The 23,470-nt window shown below is 35.9% G+C and overlaps 1 protein-coding gene across 10 annotated transcripts in view; it reads right to left on the bottom strand.

Annotated features, from left to right (window-relative positions):
- Positions 1-23,470, bottom strand: part of GULP1 (GULP PTB domain containing engulfment adaptor 1) — a 163,459-nt gene that overhangs the window by 18,670 nt on the left and 121,319 nt on the right. For 9 of the 10 annotated variants that reach the window (XM_068407587.1, XM_068407589.1, XM_068407593.1 and 6 more), the window contains 5 exons: positions 17,008-17,106; positions 14,206-14,343; positions 11,481-11,597; positions 11,004-11,096; positions 796-1,020 (listed from right to left, as the gene is read on the bottom strand). In XM_068407587.1, the coding sequence (XP_068263688.1) occupies positions 796-1,020; positions 11,004-11,096; positions 11,481-11,597; positions 14,206-14,343; positions 17,008-17,106 (672 nt within the window). The remainder of the gene's footprint in view (positions 1-795; positions 1,021-11,003; positions 11,097-11,480; positions 11,598-14,205; positions 14,344-17,007; positions 17,107-23,470) is intronic. The other variant, XM_068407596.1, reaches the window with a different exon arrangement.

The following is a 23,470-nucleotide window of genomic DNA, read 5'->3' as shown; positions in this document are numbered from 1 at the left end:
AAATAAACAAGCAGTATTTATGTTTAGTCTTAAATGAATCTTTTGGGCAAAAAAGCAAACCCAAACTTTACCCTGCCATTTCCTGTCTATGTGCCATTTTGTTGAAGTCACTGGCCATTTTGATACTACTGATACAAATAGTTTAAGTAACCTATATTTTAGTTATTTTAAGAAATGTATATTTTGAATACATATGAGCACAAGAAGCATTTTAATTTATTGAACACATGCAGAAAGCCATGATGTTTGCCAAATACAGCCAAATGTTACTTGCAAATGGAAGAAAAGTTGGGAGTATAAGCATATTGCTATGAAAAAGCAGGCAATATGCCCATTTCGTATTTAAGAATAATTTTCAACCTTCATTTTGCACAGAGTTTTTATAAAGTATGTTAAAAGGTTTTTAATGGCCAATTGATCTTCTATTAATTCATGGTGCGTAAGGAAGCCCTTGAAGTTGGACCTTTGGAATTGTTTTGAATAACTGTTCTTAGTATAAAGAATTTTAACAGAAGATCAATGGATAGCACAGAGGTAATTAATTAATGGACTAATTTAAACATGTTGGGAAAATAAGAATTTATGTTTTGGGGGTGGGAGAGAAAAAGCTATGTAGAAATAAGAGTAAATCTTTGCAAATTCCATATTTTAAGAGTATCCCTAGAGAATCTAAGATACATCTGCTCTGTCGTTTAACCACTGCACAAAATGCACATTTTTAATACACGTTAATACGCAACAGAAAACACAGGAAAGCCAAAAAAAACTGGAAAAGCTTTTGCACAGCAGGATTACACGAGGTCTTGGGCAGCTGTATTCACTGGTTGGCTTTGGAAGACCACTTTTTGAAGGTGGTGGTATTAACAATCCAGATGGTAGTCTAGAGTCAGGAGAACTCCTAGGAGTAAGCGTAATGGAAGAGATATCTAAACAAGGAGGTGAATCCTCATTGTTACACCAGAAAAAAGTAGAGGGTCTTTGAAACATATGTTCATCATTATCACACTTTATGTGCAGCAGCTGAAAAGGAATCACAGAAAGAGAAAACATCCTGAGGAACAGAACGTGGTAATGTCAGGGAAAGAAGAAGAAAAACACATTTCATACTTCAAAAAAGTTTGTCAGCAACTTGTTGTTCAGTGCTATAGTTACAAGACACAGAACTTGAAAATATTTTAAAACAAAATCTAAGAATATACCACAGTAAGATGTAGCCCAGTATTAACTGGAATGAAGACAACTTGCTCCTTGATAATTACACCAAACAAAATGAAGACAGGCATCTTTTCAAAAACGGGTGTGTTATGCACTGACAAATGCCTAATCCACCAACATATCAGCAATATCTCAACTCTGCACATGTAAATTAGCCAGTAAGCACATATCTGGGGAGTAGAGTTACTCTGGTGGCTAAAACACAGGTCAGAATTTTCTTTCTCCAAACCAGGAAACACCTACCATTTATATCCCACCAATATTTAAAGAAAATTTAATTATTTAACTAAAATCTTGTTACAGTAGAAGCTCACGGTGCAGATTTTAATGTTTGCATTAATACTAGCCTTTGTTTCGTTTCCTCACCTATAGAATCTGAGAACCCAAACATTTATGGATAGTAATACCCTTCTGCCATCTTTTCTGTGTGGATGAATAACTAATGGAGCTTGGTATTTTCAGTAGGTATCTCAAAAGCTGAGACTCATTGTTGCAAAGCAAAGGAATCCTCATGTCCCTACAACAGCAGCACAGGGTGCAGGATGGAATAAAACTTTGCTGCTGGGGAAATAAAAATGTTGAGGATTGTAAGATTCTCTGGATCTCTTAACAAATCCACAGAATAGATTTGAACAGAGGCAAATGAGTAGTACCCACACCAGAATACGCTCTGACCAGATGGTAAGAGCTTTCAGCTAAGATGACAAAGCAGTAACTGCAAGGTTCTGGTCTGAATTATGCAGACAAGAAACTGAAGCTAGCTGCCTCATATGACTGGAGGGTATTTAACTGTATATTACAGCAAGATTCATTGTGTATTGAGAGCAAAGCTGAGGGCTTTGTCCAGTTTGATAAAAACCAAAAACTCTCAATTTTTTGCTCGAATGGGAAATATCTGCAATCCTGAAGGGTTCTAAAAGAAATGGATCTTGTCTAGGTGAAATTAGAAATAAAGAGCCTTTAAGACAGACCCTAGAAAGAAAAGCAAAAAGGAAATGTCTTTAAATATTTAAGGAATGCCCAACCAATCTTTCTGTTGGGGCCAAGTTGTAATTCCTACCTCAAAATCTGAGGAAAAAGGCTTTGGACAGTTAAAACAAGGCTTTAGAGGACAGATTCACCTTTGAATCTTAACAGAAGGGATTGATTGAACACTTGTGCAGACAGTTCTTCTTGGCTAAAGCCAAGAGTTTATACACTGAGAAGGCAGGAACTGGATCTGTGCTGTAGGTATCTTGCCTAAAAAACCCTCCAACTTGCCCAGGCTGAAGCAGTGGTAGATATGTGCAGGAAAAATTTTGAAGTCTGCTTTTACTCTCTTCATGCAGTGTTACGCAATCGATATGATTATTTCATTACAAGTTTGCATGACTCCAGTAGAGCAGGATTTAATCAGTGATTTTAAACCATTTTTTCAGAGTTATGTAGAAAAACAAACAAACAAACAAAAAACATTTCAAATTCTTTTAAACGAGCCTTAGTTTCTTTCTTCACTTTCTTTACAGATAAGCCAGGTTCAGGATACAGGTATCCAAATTTAGTAACAATGCCATACTTTTGAGAACAACAGCAAACAACACAAAACTCTATTCAAAATTTGCAATTCCTAAGACAAAAAAGAAAAGTTTTTATCACAATTGCAAAGAATTCATCTGTTGCCAAGTAGGAATTGTGAAACAGAGGGTTTGGAATGGTAATCAATAAAAATGAAAGCAAAAAACTACAAGACATAGAATTTTGATTCTTATTTCAAGAGTATCACTAGACTACAGGTAGAAGACTTGCAATGCTACTGTGTAATTACTACCATGTAATACTTGCTGCTACACATATATATTGAAAAAATAGATCTCATAATAGAAACACTGGAAGATACTAAATACAAACAGTCAAACCAAGGAAGCAAAATACTTCCCTGAAATGCAAAACAGCAGAGGATGAGTCGTTTCCATAAGAAAGCATGTATATCACATGAAAAATCATACAGAAACCAGCAAAATGCATATAGCATGCAAAGCAGCAAAACTACAAGGATGATGAACATATATCAAAATCCAGGCAATGAAAGGTTTCAATTCAAAAACGGAATATACACCATTTATATCACTCAAGCCCTGAACATTGAGCAGTCGCGTTTCCTCCTGTTTCTCTGATAAGCGATAATCTTAGGACATTTCACACCATATAGGGTGTCAAGCTTCATATGACAGTTTTGGGAGTGTGTCTTGTCACTAATGAACTTTCATTAGTCATTCTTCCTTTGCAGGGCAGCACAGAACCGACACTGGGACCTGGGCTGTGAGCGATGTTCTGCGTGTTGCATTCCGTGACCCAGAAAGACCTGTGAGGCTGCCAGCGGCTTTCTGCTTACAGCCCTATGTATTCAGGCAGCCCACAGACAGGACAGGTACAGCAGAGAAGTGCATTCAACAATGGAAAATAATAATTGGAAGGGCACAAAGAGAAGGACTGCACAGAAGGCTTTTAAAGTGTAGGAAATATCACCAGATTCAGAAAATGCAGGAGGAGAAGGGAAAAGACCCTTACTCTAAAGAATGCAACCTGAAAAGGGTATAACTTCTGAAACTAAATACTTTTACACCAAATTAAAAAGGAAGAAAGCATAGTTAAAAATATTAAACTGCCATTTTATATGGCAATTTTATTTTGTCTGAGCTTCCCACTGTGTAACACTGAATATGTAGTAGTGGTCAGGTTGATGTCTGTCTTTCCAGTCTGGGCCCCATTTCATCAACACAAGAAAACAACATGAAATCATTCTTAATGAAATTGACATACTAGTTCAGTGGACTTGGTCTCTATTATGATTAGATGTTGCTATGTGCCTGTCAAAGGATTTATTTTTTGACTCATTCTACTTAGCATGATGCTGAAGATGCACTGGCTGCATGATACTAGAAAATGGAGCATGACGAGTTCTTGTTAATCAAGAAATCATTTCAAAATTGTTTGTTTTCACTAGGTGTCTCAAGACATTGATTGCAATCTCCATGTCATACCCCCATAAGAATCATGCAAGTGTATTAATGAATTAGAAAATGTTTTTCTTCCTTAGAACATTCCAGTTGGTAATATATAGAACAGTCACAGCGGATAACTGCAGTGACCTTGAACTGGAAATTACGCAGTTAGTTACAAGACCACTGATTACAACCTACCTGAGATTTGGGACTACTAAGGATACGTTCATTTACTAATTCATAAAATACTGTATAAGCATTAGCAGTTCCATTAATTAACTGCTACATCTTCGGTTCATTTAGTACTTTTCAGTAACATGAAATCTGACATAGGCAATTTCAAATTTTTTTTTAACATCACAAACAGGTTTTTAACCCTCATGAAGAAGTGCTCACTGAACTGAATACAGAATATTACAAAATTGAAAGAGTAGAAGATGGGTGAAGAAAAAACATGTACATTTTCCCACTTGGCAGTCTTAATAGAAACATGAATCAAGTGATATGCCTAAACACATTCCAGAACTGTTTTCTGAAATATGCATACAGTTCCAACGCCTATCTTGGGGTTTTCTCATGAGGGTGTTATAACTTTTTAATAAGGGTAATTGGTGCAGGTGGCCTATGCTTCTAAGTCACAATTAAAGAACTTTAAAAAAAGGTCTAATCAATCAGTATCTTTAATGCTCCATCTAAAAATGGAGGTTTTTTGCAACACTGCCATGATAGGAATACGTATTTTATACTACTTCTTTGACAATACTTATGGTGAATGGAAGGACACTGTTCCTTTTGTGGTTGCTTCTCCCAATACCTTTTCCTGCTGCCTTTCAATTCATCTTCTCTCATATTTCATCATTCTCTAAGTTATTTTCCTGAATATTCCTGTTTTCTTCTAACTTTAGAGTCATGTAGTTGTCACAACTTCCTTCTCTGCCTTAAACATGTTGCTCAAAGACAAAACCGTAAAGGCATGCCTGATAAACTCCAGCCAAGCCCAAACCAGATTAAAAGTCTCTCTTCCCTCATTAGAGGTTCCTTAGTGGCCTCCAGTGGGTTACTGTTCAGTTACCTATAAAAACTGAGGGTGCTAACCCTATCTCACTGCTAACCCCCACGAAGGCTGTGCGCACAGCTGACCCAGGCCACTTTAGGCAACGCTAGCAATATAAATAGCAAAAAAAGACGTCATGTGAAACAGTGCTCTCAGGGATGCACTGATCTTCAGAGGCTGGATTTATACATAGCACCAGCACCCGAAGTCTTATTGTGATGCAAAGTTGAGCAGTGTTATCATAAGCAAAGAACAAAATGAAAATCAGATTGTCCTCATATAATCAAGACCAAATGCAAAAAATACCAGTGACTAATGTATTGCCAAGCCACTAAAACAGATGAAAAGTAAACAGCACACATATAAAAGTAATGGAAACTAGCTGTACATGCAAGGGAGTGAAAGACAAAAGAAACATCCCATGCCAACATTTCCCACAGCACACATAAGCACAGCTATAAAGGCAAACTACTCTAAGGAAACTCCTAGTTTGGTATAGTATGTTCTTGACAGACCCATTCAGGAAATGAAAAAAGGGACAGTTTCTATTGCTTAACACTTCTGCATTGGCAAATACAGACATTGGAGGGACTTTTAAAAGTTTTAGCAAGACTAGTGTACTTAGAAACATCAACCCAAAAGGTGAAAAAATGATGACTAAGCAGTTTATTATTTATTGAACATGCTAAACAAACTTAAATCTAAATAGTTACAATATCCTGAGAGGAAAAGTTTGCAGAATATTGGTAACTTGACGTTCAGCTTCCACAATACATTTTATGTACAAGTATTTGATTATACCTAGTTTTCTAAAACCTAGTTTTCTTTTTTTTTTTTTCCAGCTATGATCACATTGCTTTTAATGGCTTCTTTTATGGGTTCAGAAAGAAATTTTATTTTTCCCATACAGTTTATGAACTGATAGAAAAAGCACCTAACCTAGATTTGACATTGCTTTGGCCATATGGCTAGATTTAGAACAGCCACAGAAAAATTTTCATAGTGAAACTAATAACCAAGCAACAAGATAAATTTGACAGCAACTTTATCCCTCAAAAGCAGGAGCCTACTGCTGTCAATGCTTTGCACTCACTTATACATTGCAAAAATGTAAACGGTACATAATCGCGTTATTCATGCATATAGTTTGCACCCATTTCAGTCTGCCAATATTTTAAAATTAGTCCTCAAATCAACCCTTACATGGTCTGCAAAAAATCAGCAATACAAGCAGGAAGAATCAGGAAAGCAGTTTTAGATTATATTTCCCTTTGTACTTCCCAAACAAGCCTATATCTTGCACTGCTTACGAAGTGGAGAGAGAAAAGTAGTTCTAGTAGTCTACTAGGAAAGTACATAGTATTACATTTGATCCTGAATATGAATTCCAGAAAATGGCTTTATGTATGTCTTCATATTTCATTAGCAAGCCTATGCTAAATGACAGCAGGAAAAGGTTATTTTAAATGACAGTCTGGGTGTATCTACTTAGAACTGAAGCACGCTGAGACTAGATCTTTTCTTTAAATGTGCAATGAGCCAAACGTTTAAAACTATACATATATTAAGTTATCCATCCACAGTTTAAAGATGGTCTCAGATTCTATTGTCTTTCTGATACTGAAGTGAGAACAGGAGATGCAATCTGGTCCTGTTCATGGGAAAATGGTCTAGGAATCAGAAGATGTGAGCTTCAGCCTGACTATCAGAAAAAGCAGAAATGGCTTTTTTTTAAAAAAAACAATAGTGTCAAGGGTCAGTGAACTAATACAAAAAGAACTGAATTGCAAATTTCTGAAGGTATTTTCTACCTACTTCATTTCACTAAAAATTAATGGGAAGGCTCATGTGTATAGAATAATTAAAGACACGAAAATAAATCAACTTCAGAAAGAAGAAGCAGGAGTAAAGAAATAATAGACTGGCACCACATACAAATGGTACCATGGTTTCTCAGTTACTGACAAACCGGAAAGACATTCTGTCCTAGATCAGTATTTTAACACATAAAGCATGACAGCGCCATCACTCTGTGTCTGTAACAGCACTGTTTCACACTACAGGTGCAATAAATACTAAAACCCCATAGTCTTCTCTTGTGGGGAAGGCAAATACACACCCATTGTCAGCCTGAAATTATGCCTGCTTAGAACGCGTGGCTTGCGGTCCCCTTCCATAGGGATGGGGACTGAAGGAGCAGAGGACGCGGCACACAACGCGATTTCAATGTTTATATTTGTGATGTTCTGTGAACTGTCATCACAGGCCCTTGCAACATCTGCTTCTTGAAGTATATACTTGTTCAATCAAGTTGCTAGGGTTGACTGCTCAAGTGCTAAATTAATTGCTGATTACCAAGTGTTTCTGTGACCATGCATTAATCACTAAAGGAAGAGCACAGTGCACATTTGGCAAACGTTGAGAAAGTACAAACAGCATGTAAACAACGAAATACAAAAAGGAAAGCATAAGATACAAAAATCCAAGGTACTATTTAAACATAAACAGAAGTTACTTTATAACCATCTGTAGCTGGCTCCTGAAACTGAAAATTTCTTTACAAATTACTGTGATGTCAGTTAATGGTGAGTGTACTTTTATCATGTTAGGTATCAAGTATCAGGGCTTAAACTTTCCATCGATCGTTAAGCAATCCCTCTCTAAACCTCAGCACACAGAAGAGCATCAAACTGCACTGACAGATAACGAGTTATAGCTGTGTCAAATTAACTAAATATAAATAAATAACTTATTATGTCTAAAAAACCTTCAGAAAGCTCTCATATGGCACTAGCATCTCTTTATAATTCAATAGCATGGATAGAAGAGCTGTGAGAAAACCTGAAATTTATAGTTTAATAAATCTGTTTTAAATCATGAGAATGATTATGTTATGTTCATAGCACGTAACACAAAGAATATCCGCAGGGAAGCAGCTTCTCCCCCATCTAACCAAAAGTGCCTAGGAACTGACTCAGATGAGGTATTACTCCTGTGCTGGATATTCTGCTTCTTTTATGTAAGCTATTTTATTTCAGTATTTAACAAAGTACTATCAGCAGATTTGAAAATTTTACTCTGACAAAACGATGACAAGATAGAACTGCTATTTTTTTTCTAAATTTGAAGCCACAGAGCAGCAGTATTACAAATATTTTTAACAATATGGTACTTCAAAGTTTTACATTTAAATTCAGACAAAAAAATCTCTAGTAACTTTTTTTAAAACTAAAGTGATCTTTTTCATCACAGAAATTATATGGAAATAGAGGAAAATATTCTTTGTGCCACTTCTGCTTCTTCTTAACAGGAGTTGAGACTTTGCAAAGTCATGCTTAAAATGATAGTTGATTTTAATTAAAAGTGTATAAAAATAATTGCAAACTATAACAATCAACTGTCTTATGAATTGTTTGTAGTTTCCTTCTTTCATACATATTTGTTGCTCACATAGTACAAGAAGAGATACGTATCATCAAATCACTTCTATTACTATTCCAGGCACTTTGACTTATGATCCCTTTATCAGACTTGAACGATCTTAAAAATATTTATGCTTCCTTTTCCCTGCACTGAAGTCACTTCATAACCTCACTATTCCATTCCTTCTTTTATTTTCAGCGTAATTGTTGCATTTCTATGTACTTACTCTTACGCTAGCACAGTTAAGAGCTCTGATTTACAATGTCCACAATGTAGTTTAAAACCATAACAGACCTACTTGAATGATGTCCCTCGGTAAGGTACAAAGTTGATAGTGTTTGGTGGATACAGTTATGTTCCAAGATTTGAGAAAGACACTTTCCTAAAAATGTGTTTGGTTTTGTTTGTTTGTTTTATTGTTTGCTGCACAACTGATCGAAGAATCATGTAAGAGGAAAGTAGTTTAATCCAAACTTCCTGCTTGAAGCAGGATCTGATCAGCTGAAGCTGCTCAGGACTATGTCCAGGGAAGTTTTGAATATCTCCAAGAGTACAGATAGCTCCAACCTCTCTGGGTCAACCTGTTCCAATATTTAATCATTTATAGAAATCTGTTTTGTGGAAGAATCAATTTAGATATTAAATAGGCTGCTAGATGACTCTTATTGCAATTCTGATCATGAGGAAGCTCAGAAATTTGTGACAGGAAATGTTGTGGTTTTCTTTTTAAAGATTAAGGAGTAAATAAAGCAATAAAATTATATGTGCAAACTAATAACTGGTAGTGATTTATTAAAATTAATTAATATTTTAATATGAATACTTATCAATATTATATTATTTTGTTGTAGCATAAATGCTACAATGCAATATGCATTTTCATCTTACCAATAGTAATTAACAATAAAACACCATCTAAGGAGAGAATTTACAAACAGCTGGCAAATTTACAAATTTAGATCTTAACTCTTTAATAAGGAATGAGGTGCCATTGGCTTAAAAGACAAAATAAATCACAAACTACAGGATATTTTTTGGTCATTATTAACAATTTACTTTAAGTTTTTTGCTAAATGCAATTGCCAAGTTCATCAACTTAAATGAGAGAGAAATGCATCTATCACAAGGGACTTAAAAGCCTGTTTAATTGAATTCAAAGATATATTTAGTTATTTTATTCATAAATAAAGCCAAACTAGCTGCCATCCCAACTGAGGAAAATAAAACATTAAAGAACTGACTAAATAGATTTTCAATCTAGCATTAAAATTGATTACCTATCACTGAAGGCTTAGTAAGTGAGAAGACACCCGTAATTTACAATTTTCACTGTGGCAGTTATGCAGTATTTATAATTTATGGTGCTCTCTCCTCTAAACAGATTTTAGTAAAACGAAATGACAATTCCTCATGGGAACAACCACGTAATCAATACCAAGGGAGTATATAGACACTACTGAAAAATTGTCATCACCATTATAAACATCCTTTTACATTGCCCAAATTTCTACACATCCATTTGAAGTGAAATGGTGCACATCTGGGGCAGGAACAAGGCGGCCCACAATGCGCAGCTTAAAAGCAGTCCATCTTTTTCTAAGATTTTGCTATATGTACATTAAGAAATGTTACTTATTTTCACAGTTACCTAATGCTGTATAGATAGAATACACTTGTAAGAAGAAGGGAGTCATTAGGATCAGTCTGCAATGCAACCTGCATTTTCAGAGGTCCCGCCTAGATGTAACTGGCAGTCAGTCATTTAAAAACACTTCTGTCATGATCATCTATAGCAACTGCAGAAAGCGTTAGGGTTTGCAATGATGAGGAACCCGCTCTTGCTCCTTTTTGCATACCCACCCAGTGTTAGCTCCTGAGACCTAATGACTCCTTTGAAAGATAGAGAAATTTTTTTAAAAGTCATTTAGAAAATGTCAGTTGTAAGTGACAAAATGCTTGTGACAGGAAGTTCCTAGAAAAATCCCAAGTAGCATTTGTGAACCAGAGCCATTAAGTGCAGAACAGAGTTCCTATCCTTCGCTGGCATGCTTAGATGTCTACTAGAATGAGTATTTACTGTCGTCAGGCAGCAACAAATAGGTATGACAAGGGGATTAAAGAACCACAATTTGAGAGACTGCGATTTGCGCTTTTGTTGGCTTGTCACAATCTTACTGTTACTTCAGTACTGCATTTCAACAGATATGTTACATGATCGCTGTATGTTAATCACAATCACTGGAAACAGCATGGATGCTAATAATTATCATAACACAAGGATTATAAATTTAGATTAACTTCAGATATAAGAGTTACGTTCATGTACTTACTGGGGATCCATGTACTTGTGTTATTCTTAACTGGTTTTCCAAATCTTGAACTTTATTTTTCAGTTCTGTGTTTTCAGTTTCCAATTCTTGAATCTACAAAGCAAGAGGTTATTGCAACAGCTATTGGGATATTCATTCATTTCAACAACAGCGTCCATTGCGAGTAGGTTTTATCTGACATCTGGCGATTTAGAAGCAATGTTTAACTAGTTATCTGATTATAAAAAATAAGAAAACTTATGCATCTTCCATATTTCAACTTTGCTTTTCTCTTTAATGACCTTGTGCAAGACAGCAAAACATAAAATACTGTTTCACAGTTATCAGGTCTTTTTTCAGTTTTCTTTTTTTAACTATCTGTTGCAATTCTTAGCAGTCTGAGAATAATGCTGGAAAGTATGCCATCAGAAAAAGCAGGTAACACAAATACAGTAGAATGTTCTTTTCTCTCTTTAAAAAACATAGTTCAGAACTTACTCTTTTCTGTAAACCTGCAATTTGTTTCCTTGTTTCAACATCTTTTCCTCCGGATTCCAGAAATTTCCTGTAAGCTAAGTCAAATGCTTGACCAATTGTTAAAGTTATCTCTTCCGCCTTTACATAAAACATAAGATTGAAATTAGTACATTAAGAATATTTTATATAATTACTTTCATTTCAGATGATCACAAAATACTTTATGCCATGTATCACGTTCAAAGGGTTGACCTCAAAGGGTTGGGGGATTGGACTAGATGATCTTTCAAGGTCCCTTCCAATCCCTAACATTCTGTGATTCTGTGTGATTCTGTGAAAGGGTTTGCTTCATCCATCATGAAGCCAACACTACAAAGCAGCATGGCAAACACTCTTCAGCAAAACACCTTGACAGAAAATGCTGTGAAAGCAACTTAAAAATACTTCAGATAAAGAAGGGAGACTGAACAGGCAGAACACAACTAGCTAATTCTTAGTATAAATTATGCCTCTAATTTCTGTAAATACAGATAGCACGATGCAGTATGTCTTTTGCTGATGAATTTCTGAAGCAAATACAAGCTTTTCAATCATTAAATAACTTGTTTTCGTTTTAATGGATTAATGTTTTCATGTTAATGGATGTTTTGACCCCTATTGCTTTTAAATTTGTGCTTCAACACTTATTTTTACAAGTCCTATAAAATCTCAATCAGCATACAATAAATAAATGTATTTATCTGCAGAAGTATTTCTGATTACAAAAATCCAGCCAAACATAATTTGCATTTGTATGTGCAAAATATAATAATTTAGTAGTTCTATGCTGATTTGCATCATATGTTACTATGTGTATATACAGTCAGTGTAGAAAGTCTACTTTAAAAATAACAGGGGTAAAAATAAGCGTACAAGAAATTGATCGAGCACACCAAGGTTTCAGAAAAAAATGCTGACTTACAAGAGGCACCAAAAAAGGTGAACATATGGATACGCCATTTGCCTTAGAACTTCAGTAGAAAAAGTAAACACAGTAATAACTTTTTTATTTTTTTAAACAATTTGGCAGAGGAACAAAAAAAAAAAATGGAAAAAACATTAATCTGGCTAAAGCTAAACTAGAATTTTCTCTTCTTTATTGAAATGAAAACCTGAAATTGGTTGTTTCTCATGAAAGCAGAGCATTCTGCTCAGTGCCAAGAACATTTTTCCTTTACCACTTGTAAGAACATGAAGGGCTGGATGCACAAAAATGGTACAGAATGTGATGCTCCCAGCCTTTTATCCATCCGTGCAACAACAAAGTCATTCAGTAGAGGTGTGTGAAGACCCGAGTTCTACAGGAACGGGGAATTAATCTACCTTTTTTCTGTGAAAAAGACCATATGGCCACCTTTATTTAAAAAAAAAAAAAATATCACCAGAAATTATTTTAACTAAATTAGACTGAATTAGACCAAAAAAGCTGAACTAGGAGTGTTTTAGAGAATAACTGTTTATGTTAGCAAAAGAAAAGTGTAGTAGACACTGGGACTATGCAGTCCTATCTTCTTGGAAGGATGAAGGTTGGCTGAAATGAAGAGTACCAGCTGAGGTGGGCTCCTTTGAAGTCTGACAGCACTAGTGAAGAAAGAGTGAAACTGAGGAAAAAAGTACAGTAAGTGAAGTATCAGGTTAGAGAGAAGAAGTGCATTGGTCTGGAATGAAAATGGTGCTAGTGTGCAGAGATTGCAAGGGCAATTTAATATCACAGGAATGTGTGAAAAAGAGGTGCAGGACAGAAATTTGAAGAGCAATGAACAGATGTGTATAGCAATTCTGAACAGTATCTACTGAAGGCACTGGAGCAACGCAGGTGAACAACAAAATAATCTGAAACACTGAAGTAACACATAATGCTACATAATTGCATATAAAAAAAGTGAATATGCACCACCTTCTAAAAAAATATTGTTTCCTTAGTATTTCCTTTGTATGATATCTCAGCTACTTCAGAATAAAAAAAAAGAGAGGCTCCAGATTATTAAAAAAAACCAAAACATCTATTTTCAGTGTTGATTCAGTGGTTTTATTTGTTAATTACTTTCTGCCAGGGTAAACACATAACTCTGTTCCAGCTAAACACCATTTTCTTCATTTCCTGTCCTAAAGTATTATTTTTTTTTTCTGCCATTGCACATTTTTGAACAGTTGCCCTGTTCTATCTCAGACACGAGAGAATGTCAGTGGTTGGTGCAATAAATTCTCTGGTAGTGCATCACGGCATTAAACTTGAGACACGTGGCGGGGAGGCGGGCAGAGAAGGGGGAACCTTGCTGAAAAAAAAAAAAAACCAAACCAAAAAAAAACCCCAAAGCTGAGACAGACACGTCAGCAGAAGAGCCCGTGAGGGTATCTCAGCCACAGGGTTGCAGCAATCTCTGCAGAACAGCTGTGCAAACATGTCAAGCTTGGTGGGATGCAGCCTGTTCTGTGAGAGTATTGCAGATGCTCGGCCTAGGATATCGAGCTGGGTAGTAAGAATTGTCCCAGAAAACCACCTTAGACCAATGAGAAAAAGGCTCTCCCTTCCATTACTGCATCTAAGTTACAAGACACTATATTGGCATGAAAGATTATATCAAAGTGACCCCAATTAAAAGGCAGGCTATCGGCCTTGATTAACCATTCCTGTTTTATTTCAAAGCCTACAAATCAAAGTCCATAACAGCAACCCAAATTCTTTGAAAGTGTTTTGCATACTTACACACTTTTCACTGTCAAATACATAGCACAGATGCTTATTTGATTCTGAGTCTTTGCATATGAAAGTAAATATTCTCTTGTCAGTTTTATCATCAGCACAAAATGATATCCTATGGAGTTGACAGTTGTGCTGGACTTCCTGCAAATAAAAAGATTATTTTCAAGAAATTACTATGCTTGCTTAGGATAAAGATGTACAAAGTAAATCTCTGCATTTCCTTGTGTACATAAGAACAGACAAGTTGCAATAACATTTTTTTAATGTCTCTCATTGTACATGAGAGCGCCCAAAAATGGACTATAAAGTATAACAGAAGTTAGCAAACTCGCCTCCTAACAAATGTTCCCATTTTTACTGAATGTAAGCAGGAAGTTTTTATTTGGACAGCATTTATTTGGGAGTGTTTATTTGGACAGTAATTTCTGTTCTAGAAAATTGGTTTTACTGTTGCTTTGCGTCCCTGTGCAATATATTTAGGGGCTGATTATGCAAAATGCTCTGTTCTTTTTCCAGGTGCACACCACCTTCAGATTTCATCATCTCCCAGGGTTCGTTAAAATGGTTTTACCTTTCTATCTTAAATATAGAAAAGAGAAATAAGATGACTTTTCTTATGCAAATACAGGGGCACAGAGAAATAAACTGGACATCTAAATAATTGCTTACTCAAGGTGCAACAAACAGCTTTTAAACATTATTATTTGCATATTTTCGACACTATATTTCACTTTCCATTGAAAAGCACGTTCCAGCTATTTAAAAAGTTGCAGTGGCAATGCTCTTCAGCTGAGAGAGCTTGACAAGACTGAAATCAACTATCTCAACTATTTTTTTTGTTGTTTTTCTTCAACAAGTCTCTTCTTGGTATTTTATTTTATTTGGCTTATTACATGGGAAAGCAGTATTTGCTTTAAAGGAAAACATGCAGTTTAGATGTGAACTATTATCTATTAAAAAAAAAGTTTCTCCATAGCACCGTGGTTCCCAGATTGCTATAAGCTCATAAACAAGGGCATGCTCTCTCTGCACACAACCATTTATTAAAAAAATGTACCATCTGGGCAATCTTTTCCCTTTGCCCCCACTGAGTTCCTTTTCTCAGTCTTTACAGCTGTTCTTCTATCTATCCGATTTCTCCCATGTCCCTAAACCTCTCTCACATTTACTCTCCTTTTGTTGTAGCTCTTTAACAGTTACATACAATAACACAGGTCTTTTAGGTTTACAGATCCATATAGCTACTTTATATCATTTAAGGACAGAACCACTTTTCTATAATCCTCCTTTTTTGAATGCCAAGTATAGAATCAAGTCCTGATCCATGAGTAGGCCTCCTGTTCCTACCGCAACTAATAGTCATCACATGAATATAAACCGATATTCCTCTTTAACAATATTGAAGTGATTTGTTTCAAAAACACACAGAAAAAATTATTATAATCAGCAATGGTAACATGGAATTTAAGTCATTTCCTAAAGCATGTACAAATTGTGCAAAAAGAAGGAAAACTTGATTCAAATTTACAGTTACACGTAGCTTTAAGAAATGAAGTGGGGGAGATAAAAAGACTACTCATAGCTGATTACCATTTGAGTTGTAATAACAACTTTGCTAAGAGATTACAATGTTCCTATTCCCTCAGGAACTTCTGTCCCACAGCTTTCTGTTACTCTCTGCAGGAAGAGTTGGGACACTAACATATTTTGGCATTTAAAACTGTTATTTTAAAACAGTTTTTGCCAGGATATGGGGTTTAGTACCTCTTTGTGCCCTATGATGTGAGGAAGATGCAAAAAACACAGTTAAAGTTGACGTGGATATTTCTTGCCCCTCTGCTTATGAACTGTTGAATTGTGGTTGTATCAAGAGTCTGAAGGGAAAACGGGCTGCAAGCAGATACAGCCTTGAACTAAAGCTACCTTTTCTCAAAAGGCAGTATCACTGCCTGAATGGGAGCAATTACTCCAGAATTAAGAAGCAGTAACAAACACTTCATTCAAATCCAACATTCAACATACGGATAAAAGATTTCAGAGCACTCAGATGTTAAGAATTGCTATTGAATAAATACTTTTTAGCTTGATTATATTTATCTCATTATTCCTCTTTGAAGTCTGTGAGGAGGATGCTTTGCTTACTATGTAACCCCTTCCAAAATACCAGAGCAAACAAAGGAACAGAAAACCCATCAACAGGATGACTCAATGGACTTCACTGCTGAAAAGGCAGGAATTGTCATGCTGTGCCAGATGAAACGCCTACAATAGCGCTTTGAGAAACATAAGCATTCCAGGGAGGGGGGATACAATTTAAAAAAAAAAAAATAAAAACCATAAGAAAAGGAGGGGAAAAAAATGAACAGGTTAAGGAAAGAGAGGTGCAATTCCAAACCAGCAGCACGAAGTCACAGCAAACAAACTGTCTCCTCATTCACCTGCAAACACCTACATGTGAGTACCTACACAATCGTGACCATTTGGAAAGGTGTGTTTATCATATGCAGTATTACCATTTATTTACCACAGTGTTTTCATCTTTCATCAGAATTTAAAAGTTCTGGTGTGAAAGGATTAAAAAAAAAAAAAAAATTCATCTTAGCTACAGTTTGTATTTAGGAGTATCATGTACGTTCCTGGGAAGATGTTACCCATCTGTTGTAATAAGAAATGGCATTTTAGAAGAATTTTCCATCAACAGAATGGCTTTCTTTGTAATACTTTTATAAAACAATAAAACCACTAAAACCAGTTAAAACAATGTTTAATTACTTGTTTAGCACCAGAAACATATAAGTCTCTTACCTTTGTTTTTGGATCTAGAATTTTTACACCATAGATTGAGATTTGTAATTCAACTTTGGGGGTCTTTTGGCCTTCAGATTTCTTGATGTGTCTTGCAAACTATAAGGTGAAAAATATAACAGCAATCACATCATTAGTAAGTTGTTGGTTTTGTTTTTTTTTTTAATTACTTCTCATTTCCTCTCAACTCCTTCCAACTGAAGTTGTCACCTTCCTTCTTCAAAAAGCTCTTATAAGCAACGCCAGCCATTCCAAAGTCATAGCTGGGCACAGAACACCAGCTCTCACTGCACACTATAGAATATTCCTATACTTTGCAAAAAAAAAAAAAAATTTAAAATTACTTATCTGGTTCTCTTGAAACTTTTATCTGCTCTTTATGCACATAATTCAAGATTTTGCATGAAATGTCTAGGAGAACAGTAAGAATTTGAACACTTTCAGACAGTTTGTCAACTGCCTGGTTACTGAGCAGTGAACATTGCTGTGTTTCCCACATCCCACTATTTCCACAATCACTTCTGTACGTATGCACTGTGTACACACTGTACGTTCCTCTAAGGAAATGAGGTCTTTTAAACAGGTTCAGTGTAAACAGCTGTCAACACCTAAGAAATACTTGATGTCTTCTATCATATTCTCAGAATTTATTTACTAACAGCTCACTAGGTGATGGCTAGACAACATTTTATATGACTGGGTCACATCATGTGCCCCTATTCAATACATCTTCCATCCTTTTTTATCTTCTTTTCTAGCTGTTAGATCTGACTTGTCTTTCTCTCATGAACACTGCATATAAAATAAGCAAAGTATCTAAAATTTGCTACTACATGGCTGTTAAGAAGTGTCATGAATTTGTGTAACTTTCTTAGCAAAGATACGGAATTGCTCTATATTTTGCTCCGTTACCAGCCCTTTTCCCCTGAAGTGTTTGTCAGCCTGGAATGGTATTTTCAAATGCATAAATAGGGACAATGAGTCACTGAAGGTCACAGGAGTTGAAGTGTCTGCTTCACAGCTATATGTTTGATCACATCGTCCTCAAACTTGCTCCCACTCAAGTATAATTGAACGCATAATTCACCATCAGTACAAATAAACTACATAAAAAGTCAGTGAGGATAATGACTTTTAGTGGCATAAAGAGTCTAGGATGTCAACAAGGGTGCTAACCTATCTTAAGAAGGGTTAGACCTGGAAGACAGAAGTCTGAATTACTTGTGATTGTGTAACCAACTGATACCTCTCCCACAAAAATTTTAGTAACCAAACATTAATTTATAATTAATCCTATCAACTTCATACAGTAACATGACCTATCCAGTTTATTACTCATTAATGTATCACTTCAGCTGATAAGTACCACATGCTTCACAAGTTAGTTAAAAAAAACCAAACCAACCCACCCACAAAACCCCACCTAAACTACTCTATGCCATTCTCAAAACCAACTCTTAAATCTAAGTACTCATTTTACATTTCAACAGCTAGGACTGCTACAGTCATTAGCCAAATATTTTATGAAAGTTTATACATGATGACTTATCACTGAAAACCAACTAGTCAAAAGTCAAGCAAATTAACATAACTTCTAGTTCTGCCTCTCTTCAGTATCACGTATATAGCTCCTGCAATATACACATCCTTTTCCTGTCCTCCTATTTATCTTCAAGCTCAGTTCTCACATATTTAGAGTATACTTTTAGTACAGTTTAATGACTATCCCCAACCCTTAATTTTAACTATGGTGGGTCATCTCATATGCATCTTATTTAAAAAAAAATCATTTTACAGAAAGTAAAATTTAAAAAACCTAATCACTGGTTTACAGGCATTTTGGCCAACAACATTTCTTGACTTTCTAGGAAAATTCAAATTTACTAGAGGAAAAAAATATTCTTTTCTTTCACAAAAAAAAAAAAATCACTAATTAAAACCCCCCCGAAAACTGAATTAAATTTCATACTACTAATTTAACCTGTTTGATTCTTAAGTCTCTGCTTTAAAAAAATAGGAAATTGATAGGCCAATCAATGTTTTATTAGCAAGATCTTTTTCCAGGATGAATATGAAGCTTAAATTGTCTTTCAGATCACTTTCATACATTTGGTTGAGTCACCATCCCTGGCAGTATTTAAAAAATGTGTAGATGTGGTGCTTAGGGACATGGTTTAGTGGTGGACTTGGCAGTGCTGGGTTGATGGTTGGACTCGATGATCTTAAAGGTCCTTTCCAACCTAAACGATTCTATGATCCTACTTACTCAATACCCCAGCTCTGCCAGCTCTCCTTTCTGATTTGTAATTTGATTATGACCTTCTATTGGATAAAACTTTGAGGACATATGTGGTTCCTTTTCATAGTACAACAGGGCTCTGTGCTTGGCTCACTTTGCTACATAGAACCGTACATGTTAAATGGAATGGCCACAAAAAAACACAGATTACCTGAACAGTTTGGGCATCCCAATTTCCAATGTACTTTACAGAGCACAGAATCATACCTATCCAATAGATAATCCAGGGCACATCTCAGTTGGAACAGCCTTGAACTTGAGTGAACCCTGGCTTCTTGGAAACGTCCCTTTATAAACAAGATGCGCACAAGTATTTCTGTGCAGTAATGAAGAGGAAGCATAAATAACATTTGATTTTACTCAGTTAAAGCCATAGTGTACACTGAGAACGATGATTAAATGCTTGGTTTTCCAACTGAAATAATCTCAGAGTCCTGAACAACAGCTACAACATTAAGACTTCCTAAAATAAGTAGATCTGAATAACTTGCACGAGTTTTAGAACAGCTGGCCAAAGCTTGCTCCAAGTAGTCAAGAAGTCTTACAACACTGAGGAAGTTCCAGAAGATAATTCTGTGCCAATACTAAAAAAGGGTAAACAAAATGACCCTACCACGTCTCCACTCTCAACAGGCACAAATCAAGTTCAAGAACTAGAGAACTCAAGTGAGATGAAATTAATGATGATCAATACGGATTTTACAAAAAGCAGCTTGCCAAAATAGATAAAGCATTTGACTGGGTTTTGTATGCCATTATATTTAGGAAATGAAGCAATACAAAGAAAGTATTAGTTAAGTTAGTTACATTAGTCTCCAGATGCAGTTATAAACAGGAAATTGTCATTGGGAAGATATGTTTCTAATGTATTCCAGCAGGGTTTATTTCTTAAGCTTGACATTATTGAACAATGACCAGGAGGAAGATAATTACTAATAAAATCTGCAGGCAGAAAAAGTAGGAGGGAAAAATGGGGAGAAAAGTAACTAACCATCTGAAATCTCAATCATTACAGAGGAAGCTTGCACATAACAAAGGCCGATGGAGGGGCAAATAACAGAGAATACCTCACCACCCAGACCACCACAGATTACCTGTATGCAAACAAACCATCTCTGTTCCAATACCAGCTTTGCAAATCATATATATAGGAGCAAACTTTTTTTCTTGGGAGACTACCATGTGAATATGGAATTAAGGAAGTCTTGATGTCATGGTAGGCTTTCCGCTAACTGTGGACCTTCTCATGAAACTACAATTGTGAAGATTAATGCAGTCCTTGGATATTTCAAAGAGATCCTTAAGAAGACAACAGTGGCTGCACTGCATCTGCTGCTTGTGAGAAACTACTCAAATTTTATGTTCTGAGGTTTTCAAGTGGAGAAGGATGTTGACAAAATGGAGAAGGATCACAGGATATTTGCAAAAGTTAGCAGAGGACTGGAAACCCACTTTATAAGAAACTATTCAATCAAAAACAAGCTAACGGTGAAAGAAAAACGCAAAAGAAACTCTTCAACACAGACATACAAAGAGAAAAACAAGCTTTTTAATCAAAGGTTTACTGAGATATGGTGACTGAAAAGTACACGTAGATAGAGAAAATCTGGTGCAGTTACTTTCTTAATGCTTCTCCTGCCCACTCCCTGTTCTGTGTAATAACAGATAACATACCAATACTGATCGGTAATTCCTTTTGTATCTGACCTTCTCTAGAAAGCCAAGTTCAGCCACCTCCCAGACGTGTGCAGTGTTTGAACAGCAGATCCTAACACTTAGTCAGGTATCAGCCAATTTGCTTCTTTTCTTCTATTTTTTCTACTCATTCATTCTACCTGAAGAGGACCCTGAGGGACCTCTGGACAGGGGGGATTGACAAACAGTATTTTGTCCTCTCAGCACACATTTGAAATAAAGTAATATTTGTAGCTCACATGGTAACAAGATTATTTAAGTAAAAATCTGTAGCCTCTCATTGGCCTCAAAATGGACAATGATATAAAAATTATGATTCACAGTGTGGCTTGGGAAGAGGTACGATGGGCCAAATTCTTAAGCTGTTAGTTTATACGTATATTGTTCTCAGGCAAGACACCCAGATTTGGCCCAATAATAATATGAGCAGCTCAGTGGGATGGGCTAGCTTTTATTTAACTGCTTTGGAATTAACATCATATTTTCCTTGGATCTTTTAGGGAAATCAACAGATACAAATAAATCTATTTTCTATGGTTTAATTTAGCTTTAAAAATAAAGAAGAAGATACTTCCATAAATCTTGTCTTTTACTACAGTAGCAGGGAAAATTGCAAACTTTGAGACTCTTATTAAAATTACATTTTAAGTTCTTACGTACCAAGTCTTAGCAAACTGCAATCAGAAGATTAATCAGCAAAAATAACATGAGGAAAAAATTACGTTTTAAAAACAGCCAGGAGTTTTAGTTAAAGAAATAATGGCTAAAACAAATTCTAACAAAATCAATTTAAACTACGCAAGTCAAAACTATGTGCTTTTATTTAATATTTACACCTCACTGCACAATTCAAGAGTTTATTAAAAAACCTCAAAACATCAAAGGTAGATGTTCCTGTGATTTGGGTGCTAATCTTCAGCCCAGAGAATAGAGGTTCAACTCCTTCCTTTTATGCAGGCTTCTTCCAGTGAGACATCAGACATTGCACTTCATGCGGACACCTTAAAAGACGCCTGTTTGAGGGCAACATGGTTGTCTAAGCTGAGAGACAGCTTTCTACCTGGCTTTGAGAAGATGCTTTTCCTCTATGTTTTCATATTAATTCATTATAAAGAAAGATGCCTGAAAAAAAATAGGCCCTATTTCTTTTGCAGCGACTACATATCACCTTTTTGGTCATATTATGGTCCAAAACTCTCATGCATGTTTGATGTGGGTAAAATGAAATTATAACCGCTGAAAACTAGCTGTCAAGAAGAGGTAAAGGATGAAAAGGCCACAGATCTCAAGGCCAACTTGAATCTCTCAATAATCAGCTGGGTAGGGAAAAAGCTGCCTCAGAAATCCACTTTTATGGAATATGTTGTATTTTATTTTCCAAACACACACTGGACTGAGGGGAAGGCAGTTGATCTATTAACCACAGCATAGGAGACAATGCAGTACAGTCTTTTTTCCATATCTCACTCCCTGAAGGTTTTTGTTTTGGTTTTGGGGGTGGTGGGTTTCGTTGTTGCTGTTTTAGGTTTTTTTGTTGTTGTTGCTTTGTTTGGTGCTGTGGGGTTTTGAGGGCTTGTTGGTTTTTTGATGGTGGTTTTTTGTTTTTGTTTTGAGAGAGAAGGTAAACCAGTATTCTCCAACTCTTCTCATCTGGTCCGCTTTGGTCTTCAGGCTCTCCCTGTCTAGTCTCGAGCCACACATTCTGCTTTGTCCAGTACTTCAAAGAGAACAGTCATGGCTGCAAGGCTTGACTGGAAACCTCTTTATCCCAATAATAAAAGATTTTCATTACTTCATCCTCCTCTGTCCTTTCCACAACAAATGAAACCCAGCTTTGCCATGAAAGGGAGCTCAGAAAAATATCCACTGATGGTCCATTAACAGCAGCAGCAGGACAGTGTCACAGCATGTGTGGAGGTGTGTCAAACAGCACTCTTCACTTTGTGTATCCTTATGGGTCAAGGAGCCGATGAATAATTAATTCAAGTGGCTTCAAAGTGATTAATTCTATTTACATTATCTCTGGTCATCTCCACTTACAGAAGAGAAGAAGAGGAGAAGAAAAGACTGAGTTGGAAGCTGGGTAGAGAACAGCCTTAAGTCTGGTCCTCACAAAAACATTCCTTTGAAGACTGTAAAACAAACAGCCCAAAACTCAGGCGTTTACTTCCGTTTCTCCCTAACACCCCTCCATGTCATTTTCTTACTGCTGGTCTGGTTATGCTGCCCTTTCCATTTGTTATGTTGATCTTTCCACCTGTTCTCACCTCTGGTAACCCTTCAAGCACTTTTTGAGGAGGACCAACTTCATTCCTACAGTCTGATTCAGAAATTATATCCTTCACTCATCAAGGAAAGTAATAATTTCACTTTATAAACTAAAGTGGGATTTGACAACATTTACACATTTGAATAATGTAGGCATGTTCTGATAGAACATCTTGGTACCATTTTCCTTAGTTTTTATTT

The sequence above is a fragment of the Nyctibius grandis genome, chromosome 9, assembly GCF_013368605.1.
Source record: "Nyctibius grandis isolate bNycGra1 chromosome 9, bNycGra1.pri, whole genome shotgun sequence".
In the NCBI taxonomy this organism is placed as follows: Eukaryota; Metazoa; Chordata; class Aves; order Nyctibiiformes; family Nyctibiidae; genus Nyctibius; species Nyctibius grandis.
The sequence above is the reverse complement of the archived record's forward strand: the minus strand, read 5'-3'. Positions and strand labels throughout refer to the sequence as shown.